Here is a 10,030-nt window from a genome sequence, read left to right on the forward strand (position 1 = left end):
TTTTTTTTTTTTTTTGAGTGACGAGGGTAATCCACAGCCGCTATCCGAAGGTGTACATTGAGTAAACCCCGCCTTGTGACCCTAACCAGCAAAGGACCACAAGGAGGTAAACCAGCTTAGGTTGCCCATAGCTAACCAACTCAAACTAAGAAGACCAAAAGGCCGCTAGTGTCCCACTAAGAGCCGAACTTGTAAACTTTGTGGTTTCTTTTTTTTTTTTTTTTTTTTTTTTTTTTTTTAACGTAAACTTTGTGGTTTCTAAGTCAACTGTTTGACCAACTTGGCTGGAGTTGCCCCCAATAGAATGCAAACCCCAAAAGGGCAGGAGACAAAAGTCGCTTTCTCCACCCTCACCCCCTCTTTGGGAGGGCATAGCCAGTGGCAATTTTGCAGTTTTCTAGTTATAAATAAGATGTATCAAATCTTGGAGATGTAGTTATGTTAGATAAAGTTATAACCGAACAGGTTCTGTCTGTAAAGATCTTAGTTATATGTAATTAGCTTGCTGTGTCTCACTTATTTGTGTGACAATGAAGTGCCAATGATAAAGGGAAAATAACATGAATCATACAAAGGCTGCTAAGGAAATGGTTTTTCCACAAGTGCCAATGATAAAGGGAAAAGATCATGAATCATACAAAGGCTGCTAAGGAAATGGTTTTTCCACAGGCCTATACTAGCGGTAAAATCACAATGGTTATTAAACTGTCAGGATCTGTACAAACAATTGGTGGATGCATAATCCCATAAGATGGAAAACCTCGATAGACCTTAAAACTTGACAGAGATACATTGCCCCACGGCCCCCACAACAACCTTCTTAGCGGTTCAAACAATCACAAAACAGACAATGCTACTGTCACAATCATCTTCCAGTAACGCAGCAAAAAAAATTAAATTAAATTAAAACAGGGAGATGAGACATGGCTGTGCTAGAGACTAATCATGGGAAGTGAATGTAACTCGAGAATTGTCCACAGGGAGAGAATGAAACCTGAAACTAAATGCAGTGTCCGAGGATGGCCTAAAATCCGGTCAGCGCTTCCGTAGTACGGTTGGATCATGATCCCAAACCTGCAACTCTGAGTTGATGGATCCGACCTAACTACTGCTCCAAGGCCCGAGAATTTGCAGGCTTGATCGTTCTGGTTGTTAATTTGGTAATAGCTGTTGAATGCATACGAAATATTTCCCTGGGCGTTCAAATTCCCACAAGACGTCCCGTACCCGAGGCTAGTGCAGTCAGCTAGCGAACATGCAAAACTCACACTTGGAGCAATCTGAGGGTCATCGAGCCTTGCATTTGGATCAAGCACGCACCATTTCCTCAACAGATACTGCACGCCTCTTGCTGGAACCAGAGATCCCGAATTCGTTGTGCCAAGATTGAGAGAGTACTTGGGTTGACCGTCGTAGTAAAATATCCCCCAATGGCGTTCGAAGTTTCCAGGAGCAATGCTCTTGGCGTCCTCGTCAATCAAACTAAACAGATAGGCGTTGATTTGCCCAGGCCTCATCGGAGTGCCTTTTCCATCCGATATGTGAGCCATGAACCCTTGATTGAACTTCTGTGCATACTGTAAGTTGCCATTTCTGTCCCCGTCAGTTGGCCAACCGATTTCCCCAACTATAATAGGCAAGTTCCCAAACCCGTTCTTCCTTAAAGCCCACACCAGAGTATCATGGTTCGCATCAAACATGTTGGAATAGATTGTGCCGCCATCATTCAATGGGGTTGCATTCCCATCAAAAAATGCATAATCAACAGGGAACCCGGGATCAATGTAAAGGCTTATGAAAGGATAGATGTTAACTGTAAACGGGCAACCATTATCACTCAAGAATTTGACAATTCGAAGCACGAAGTCATGAATATCAGCTTTAAAATCTCCACCCGATGGTAAGCCACTAGACGAGTCATAGACATCAGCATTCAGGGGGACCGTAACCTTCACTTGATTGCCAAGCCCAGCTTTTACAAGCGCAGATTGAACACTCTGAAGAGCAGGGTAAGTAGTTCGAAGATAAGTCCCATTGTACGTTTCCAAGAAAGGTTCATTTCCAACCGCAACATACCTGCAAGCCACAAAATCAACGTTTTTTTATGCCTGCATACGGTGAATCAGTCATCATTAACTCACAGAAACGTGTAATCGCTTAAAAACTAATGCCTTTAAGGCTTAAGCAGATGGATATGGAGGCCGACCTGATGTTAACATTGTGGTTTTTGATATGATCCGTGACGTTTTCAGAAACCCATTTCTCAGCCGCCTTTGAGCTAGCCATGGTCAATAGCATATCATTAGGAATTCCAACCATGACCTCAATTCCAGAATTACTTAGGGCTCTCAAGGTGTCATAATCTGCATCAAAAAGCTTAACCCTTTGGAACCCATTTTCCCTGAGCAACCTCACCACAATATCGGGTGGTAGGCGATGAGTCGACTGTGTGCCCCAATTAGCACCTATCCCACACACAGTATAAATTATCGAGGAGGCCGATAAGAACAGCATTAACACCATGCTAGAAAACCCCATTTTGATTCTTGAATCATCCAACTGGTAGATCACACTCAACCCAGTGAAGAATCTCTAAAGTGCTAAAGACAGCCTTTTTACTGAATCCCCTACAGGAAAAATTTGAGGCTAATTCAGAAAAATCTCATCTTTTTTGCACACATTAACATAGCAGACATGAAAGCTAAAATCTTGCTAGCCCAGAAAGCAGAGGGGCAGAGAAAAAACAGTAAGCTTAACTAGAAAAGAGAAAAAGGAGCAAAGAATGCCATATTTATCAGATAAGGAAAAAATATATATATAAACAAAATTAAAGAAACTGGAATCTTCTGCTCCAGAAACCAAAATTGGGTCACCCAAAATACATTAAACCCTGATAAAAAGCATCAACAGAACAGAACTACAACTTGGGCAAAATAAAATACTCTTTATCAGAAAGTACATAGAATGCAGAACAAGATTCCACAAACAAGTTTGCAGCTTTCTCCTCCTAACCACAAAAAAAGGGTAAAATAAAATCTGGGTATGATTGATACCACCAGCAATCGAACTAAAAGCCAGCCATTTTATCTCCGAAGCTTTGGAGGGTCAATGGAGGAACAGAAAAAGAGAAACCCAGAAAAAGTAAACTCAGAAAAGGTAAGCAAGATGATCAACTTACTGAAAAAGGGGAAAATGCATACTATACTAAATTACTGATAAAAAAAGCCAGAAAGAGAAATAACCTTTTAGAGTGAGATAATGATAAACGAAAACTGAAAAGTTGAAGCTGAATTGTTTAATTGTTTAATAACTGTCCACTTCTGCTTACACGAGGGTATGACACTATTCCTTCTCTGCTTCTGTTTTGTCTTCTTCAAAGCGGCCGGCCGTTACAGGCTGTCCGTAAGAGTAAGATTGGTCGGTATTGTAAATTTATGATGGCGTATGCATAATAATACTGCAATAAATAATTAAATATATGGTGTGAGATATTGAATGTCTATTAAATACTGCAAACGTTACTTTGAATTTGAATGAATTATTCAATTTTATATTTTCTAGTGTACATACATACATATGATACCATCTTGTTATATGAGTCCGTGTGAATATATCTGTGTCATTGAATGAGCGAATTGTGCAAGTGAAGTGCACAGTTGCTGTGCATATTTGTGAAGTTGCACAGTTGGTCAGGTCTAAGTCATTGATCTCAAGTATTTAATGGCTCAAGTCTATCCACACGGACTCATATAAGATGGTGAACTCACGGGAACACTGGCCTATATATATATATATATATATTTTGAAAACAATGGCCTATGTATATAAATCACATTATATACAATTTAAGATATATTTTTTTAATATAAGCGGCTTATTGACATTTTTAGTTTAAGTTGGTTAGATATTGATAATCTAGGCTAGTTTACATTCTTGTGATTTTTTACCGATTAGGGTCACAAGGTGGGGTTTACCTAATGCATATCGTAAGTAATCGCAGAAGATTTATCTCGCCACTCAAATAAACATCTGCAGTATCGAAGATAGGAGGTGTCAAAGTGAGTTTGAAATTTGTGGGTCTAATGCTAGGTTAGTCTAATGGATACAATATAGTGTGTACAAATAACTAAATAAATCACACTATATGTGACTATTTAAGTACGTTGGAAACTTGGAATTAAGACTTGAGACAGGAGAAATTAAATTTTGCATTGAATGAATGGTTTCATTTGATGCAATTTAATGAATTTAGTTCACTAAAGCGTGAGAATTTATGGTATCAATTAGTTATTGTAAATTGACAAAATTACTCTCTAATCAAAGCTTATTGTGCGCTGGCATGTACGCTATTGAGGTACTTTTTAATTTGGGTCAATAGGGTTTAAAAGTTGTCAATTTTAGTTCGTAGCTATTCAAATTTTATCAATTTCAGTCCATTCGATCAAAATGCCCAAGAGAAGTTGCTAGAATTTTTTACAGAAAATGATCAAATATGTCCTTAAACTTTACACCAAAAGTCAATTAGCCCCTAAACTTTTAAAATGTGCAATCAAACCCTCAAACATGTTATTTTTGGTCAAATAAATCAAATTTACTGTGATTACCGATAATACCAAAAAAGGTCGCCTTCTCCAGCAAGTCGCCGGAGAAGACGACCTTTTTGGTTGCCTTCTCCAGGGGGAGGCGACCAAAAAATGGTCGCCTTCCCTGGGAGAAGGTGACCAAACCAGATCTAGTCGCCTACGCAAGTCGCCTTCTCCAGCGAAGGCAACCTTTACTGGTAGCCTTTGCCGGAGAAAGGCAACCTTTTGGTCACCTTCCGCCAGAGATGGCGACCGGCGACGACCGAAAATCATTGCTAGTTGCCGGAAGTCTTTGCCGATCGCCGGACTGATACAATTGACCTGCAATAACAGATCGTTTACCTGTTTTTGGATTTCATTGTCCCAATTTGACATGTTTGACGATTATGAGTCTAATTGACTTTTGGTGTAATGTTTAGGGATCTCTCGTGTATCCAGTATCCTTGAATAATGGTTGAAGCTTTCCCTTGTCACTCTTAATATATATAAATATATAAATATATATATATATATATATATATATATATATATATATATATATATTGGTGCGGCCGTGCGGTTCACACCACTCAATGTTACGAAATACACCACTCAATGTTAAGAAACACACCACACAAATATGCAATGTGGTGTGTTTCTTAACATTGTGGTATGTTTCATTGTGGTGTTTTTCTTAACATTGAGTAGTGTATTTCGTAACGTTGAGTGGTGTGTGACCGCACGGGAGAACACGATCGCACCTGAACCAATATATATATATATATATATATATATATATATAATGAGTATGATAAATGTTAACTTTTTAATTAAAGTTTAAACATTATACCTCAGATAGAGATCTTGTTGTATCTGCCACCATAAACTAATGCCTGGAAAAGCTCTATCGATGTGGCTTGTTTAAACATTACATCGAATCACAAATGCCTGGAAAAGCTCTATTGCTATTTCGCGAGCTCTATTGCTATTTCACGAGGCTGCTCGCTACTTCACGAGGCAAGCCACGTCGATGTAATGAAGGCCCACGACAACCACAAAACGTCCTGAATAATCGACTCGTTTACCAAGCAGAGTTTCGCTAAATCTTCCCTCTTTGCCCACAATTAAATAACAGAAAACAAAGAGTCAATAGTAAAAGAAAAAATGTGCTACTTTCTGCTTATACCCAAAAATTAAAGTTGCATATACACAGTAGCTCTCAGTAGGGCAGTGAACTAAAAAATGGGATTTGGGATACATAAAGAACCAAGAAACTTTTATTCTTTCTTACATGAGACACAAGTGTAGAATTTTCTCTACATGGAGTAAGGTGATATTGCAAGTGAAAAGCTGCTATTCAGTTGTGAATACTAATAAAACCAACATTACAGCAAAATTTTGTGGGGTCTAAGATGGAGTGAGGAACCTCTGTTGCTCAGTCTCTATCTCTATATATATATATATATTCTGTACATCAAAACAATCTTGCTGGCGTCCTGGTAAAAGTGAGCCCAAAAAATGGATTAGTACTACGTGAGCACGCGTAACTTCAGCCTTGATCATTGCCCTGATATCTGAACTACACACCATGTTTTGTCTATCTTCCAGAAAACTCGAAGCCATAGCGTGCATTATTTGCACCTCACAGGCTACAGCATCAACCATCGTCATGCTAGGATAACCATGGACGCTGGGCACATCTTTATTTGAAACATCTCAAATGTGGAGAAGAAATTCCAAGGCATTTAAGATCACTGTAGATAATACAGTGTGCTTGTGGACCAGAAAGGGCATCTATACATTTAGAGCATGCTTACCTGAAACACGAGGGGAAATCAAGATAAGAGTTAGTCACCCAGAACTGTTCACCATTGCCTGAGATTGTCAGAATTTTGAAGGACACTTTGATGAGTGTGATGATTTTGAAACCAAATCACTGTTTTTTAATTTATGAAACATTGATGACCATATTGATTTTTTTGAGTGATGAGAGAAATCTGCAGTCACTACCCGAGTGCGCACTTAGTAAACTCCACCTTGTGACGCTAACAGGCAAAAGACCACAAGGAGGTAAACCAGCCTAAGTTGCCCATAGTTGGTTGGCTCAAACCAAGAAGGCTAAATTTAGCGTGGATTTGAACTTGTAACATTGTAGTTACCAAGTCAACCAACTTGAGTGGGGACTGGGGTTACCCTTTGAAGGCCATATTGATTATTTACTCTTATTGTGTCTGTGGTCCCCGCGGAAAAAGCATAGTGGTATGCATAAAGTAGAAGTACAATTTGAAAATGTGAAATCATTGCACCTTTTGATTTGGCATTTAGTTGCATTTTATTCCGAGAAGCAGCACTTGCCATATATGGTGCAACCAAGGTATCTAACTTTACCAACCAAAGAGCAACTGCAGAAACAGTTTGCGGCATGGTTGGAAAACTTGTAAGAAATTCTTCCAGAACACAATTTGATCCATCATGAATAATTTGATAGACCCAGTCCTCATTGATAGCACTGACAAAATCAGCAAGAACCTGAAATATATACAATGAGTCATAAACCACTGGTTGAATGATCAATGCACAGATGGCAGAAAGTCTCTGAGATACGAATATCATGAATCAATGTACATGTCCTCTCTTGGGATAAAACAGCAAAAACACATGGAGATATTGTTGGATTAAAGTGTTTATTACCTGTAAAACTTCGGCCAAAGTTGAGGCTCGGCGTAGTCTTTTGGCCCAAAGGTTATGAATAGACTTAACCCAAGAGCCCACTAAGGCATCTTCAGGCATAACTGACTGCAAAAATATAATGAACAAAGTCAGCCTAAAAGCTTAAAGAAAGAAAGTTTTGGGAATTATACATGTCACAGAATTATATGCTTTCTTTTTCAACAAGCTTCATGCCTGAAATTTAAAAATAAATTTTAGAAAAATGAGTCACAGCAGAGCATCTAATCTACCAGCCTGTCAACATATCCTTGAGTCAAGTTCCTGTAAATCCAACTATGTCTGCAAACACCTATTTTCTAAGGCATTTTGGGGAAAATTAAAAGAGGACTACATTCCTTGAATAAGAAGTTTGACCATTCTCGTAATTAACAACTAATAACATCTTATTTGAAGATACACCATTTTCCTAGACGGAGTTGACATCATTAGGGCATTGAACACAATTATTTACCAATCATCTTGCACTCTAACTGCTGAATAATCATTGTGTTTTCCTGTTCAAAAGTAGAGATATGTATATATTCCATTTATCAATTCATTGTCCTACTTGGTAAAATAGAGCGAAGGAATACTGTGTCATCAAATATTAAACATTAAAAAACACAACGGATGCAAAGCCATCACAATCATGTGCATCCATGTCTTGTGAAAAGAAATGAGAAAAGTGTGGGAAAAGAACATGTTTATACTGCAACTGGCTTCTAAAAGCTTGTTTGGCCCAACTTAAGCTTATTGAAAAGTGGTTTTTCTAGAAAAGTTTCTTGAAAACCCTGAGCTTGAAAAAAGATGTTTAGTGCCTCTTATCTAGCATTAAGAGAGTTTTAAAAGGAAGAAAAAAAAAATATTTGGGAAAGCTTTATGCTTTTTGGAGTAGATGAACCTCAAAAAGAGTTTGGCAGAACTAGGACTAGCATATTAGTAAGGGAAAGATTGAGCTAGATGAACACACCTCAATTGCATAGATTGCGGCTTTAAGTGATTGCAATTGCGATGACAGGATTTTATGCCTTGGGGACTTATTAGTATCTATATTCAGTCCACAAGTTGCAGAATGAATAGCATATCTCTCCTCAATATCAAAGTCGAGCTCAAATGTAGTGTGACAAATTCTGCAGTGCTTCTCATCCCTCCAGTAGAGATCATGACACCATTCACACCTTGCAAGTGAATCAAGATATGGCCTTTTTCCATGTTTCACAGCATTAAGATTGGAATAGAATGATTTCCATATCCATGTGTCAAAAGCTTGGGCAAGGCCACATTTGTCTCTCTGTGGCTCTACCTTCTTCCCTACATGGACTACAGAATTAATAGAAGAGGGAAGTCCATTTTGCACTTCAGCAAGACTCGCATTGTCAACATCTGAAACTGCTGAAGATGAACTCTCTTCCCTGGAAATACTCATTTCACATTGATGAGATGGAACTAATTGTCCCACTCTCTCATCATTAATTGTGGTCAACATTGCCTGAGAAAGTACTGATTCTCGCTTCTCCAAAGATGCTATAAGGCGAGCTTCCCGTGCTCCTCTGTGGTCTAAAACTGACAACAAAGTGCCCAAGGCCTGCACAGCCAGATTAAGAATGCAGTGAAAACAGTTCATAAAAATCATGCTTTTAGGAAAGCAACTTAGAAACAAAGATATCAAAAGTGGGGCAGGTACCTCTTCTGTATCAATCACCTCCCAATGACCATCTTCAGATGATTCAAAATAAATCCTCCTGTGACCAGGATCAAAGTCATCACAAGGGCCCAAGAACATCCAGTATCGGTTGTACCTGCGATCAGAACCCAAGAAGATAGACTGCATAGGGTGCAAATCATCCCCATTATCCATTTTTGGTGCATTAGACATGCTAAAGGAATTATCTTTCTTATATTTAGTTGACATGAGGACTAAAGAATCAACAGGGTGAAGCGCTGATGTCATGCTCATGTCCTTGGCACTAAGCCAACTGCAGTAGCCTCCTATTTGTCTCTGTTTTGCTGTAGATCTCTTTATTTTTGCCCCTGAACCATGATTAATTGTTATATGAGCAAAACCAGCATCACTTGTTACTGGATCCTGAAAAGAAATGGTGAATAATTAATACATGTTGAACAAGAAACCATCTGAAATGCAAAGCACTGCAATATTGGTGCAGAACTCAGCTTATCCTAAAGATCAGTCATAAATATAAATCAACTCCACGGAATAAAAAATGAAGTAAATATTTGATATTTCTACACTTAAAGGTTACCTCAATTTTGAATCTAGATGCAGCAGTAAGAAGGTCAACCAATGCACTCAAGACATTCAGTTTCTCTTCAATGCTCAGAGTTGAATATTCTCCTTCCATCAATCCTACCAGCCATGGTTCTCCTGGGTTGCTTTCATCAATTTCAGTGCATACTGTCAATGTCTTATTTACATGCTGATTCTTTCTTCTGGATTTAGCTGGAGCTGAGTCTAGGCACTCAATGTCAGAATCATCATTACTGCAGTATCCACTGCTGACATCAGAGTCATCATCTTCTTCCAATTGGTAAATTTCAGTTCCCAGGGCAGCAGGATTAAGGCGTAGACGATATCCTGAAGATGAAATCTTCTCAAACAAGGTAATGTCACTTGAAAGAGTTGACCTTATCAAATCTTCTAATTCATTGGTAGTTTCCACAAGATTCAACTCAACAATCTTCAAGACAAAAAAAAAAAAAAAAAAAAAAAAAAAAAAAAAAAATTAAAAAAAATAAAAAAA

General features: G+C 38.4%; 2 protein-coding genes across 6 annotated transcripts in view; both read right to left on the bottom strand.

Annotated features, from left to right (window-relative positions):
• Positions 1-647: 647 nt before the first annotated feature.
• Positions 648-3,370, bottom strand: LOC116012292 (glucan endo-1,3-beta-glucosidase 6-like). Of its 4 annotated transcripts, none has more exons than XM_031251801.1 (3): positions 3,243-3,370; positions 2,207-2,627; positions 648-2,076 (listed from the first exon to the last, which is right to left on the bottom strand). In XM_031251801.1, the coding sequence occupies exons 2-3, from the start codon at positions 2,536-2,538 to the stop codon at positions 933-935; spliced, it is 1,476 nt and encodes a 491-aa protein (XP_031107661.1). In that variant the 5' UTR covers positions 2,539-2,627; positions 3,243-3,370; the 3' UTR covers positions 648-932. The 4 variants fall into 4 exon arrangements, with proteins under 4 accessions (XP_031107661.1, XP_031107664.1, XP_031107662.1 ...); XM_031251804.1 differs by lacking the exon at positions 3,243-3,370 and adding an exon at positions 3,179-3,218; XM_031251802.1 differs by lacking the exon at positions 3,243-3,370 and adding an exon at positions 3,054-3,166.
• Positions 3,371-5,793: 2,423 nt separating this feature from the next.
• LOC116013701 (homeobox-DDT domain protein RLT3-like) overlaps positions 5,794-10,030 on the bottom strand; it is a 10,608-nt gene continuing 6,371 nt past the window's right edge. For both annotated transcript variants that reach the window (XM_031253594.1, XM_031253593.1), the window contains exons 11-16: positions 9,533-9,967; positions 8,956-9,357; positions 8,242-8,856; positions 7,254-7,358; positions 6,869-7,091; positions 5,794-6,379 (exon numbers count right to left, since the gene is read on the bottom strand). In XM_031253594.1, the coding sequence (XP_031109454.1) occupies positions 6,357-6,379; positions 6,869-7,091; positions 7,254-7,358; positions 8,242-8,856; positions 8,956-9,357; positions 9,533-9,967 (1,803 nt within the window). In that variant the 3' untranslated portion in view covers positions 5,794-6,356. The remainder of the gene's footprint in view (positions 6,380-6,868; positions 7,092-7,253; positions 7,359-8,241; positions 8,857-8,955; positions 9,358-9,532; positions 9,968-10,030) is intronic.

This window comes from Ipomoea triloba, chromosome 3 (genome assembly GCF_003576645.1).
Source record: "Ipomoea triloba cultivar NCNSP0323 chromosome 3, ASM357664v1".
NCBI lineage: Eukaryota > Viridiplantae > Streptophyta > Magnoliopsida > Solanales > Convolvulaceae > Ipomoea > Ipomoea triloba.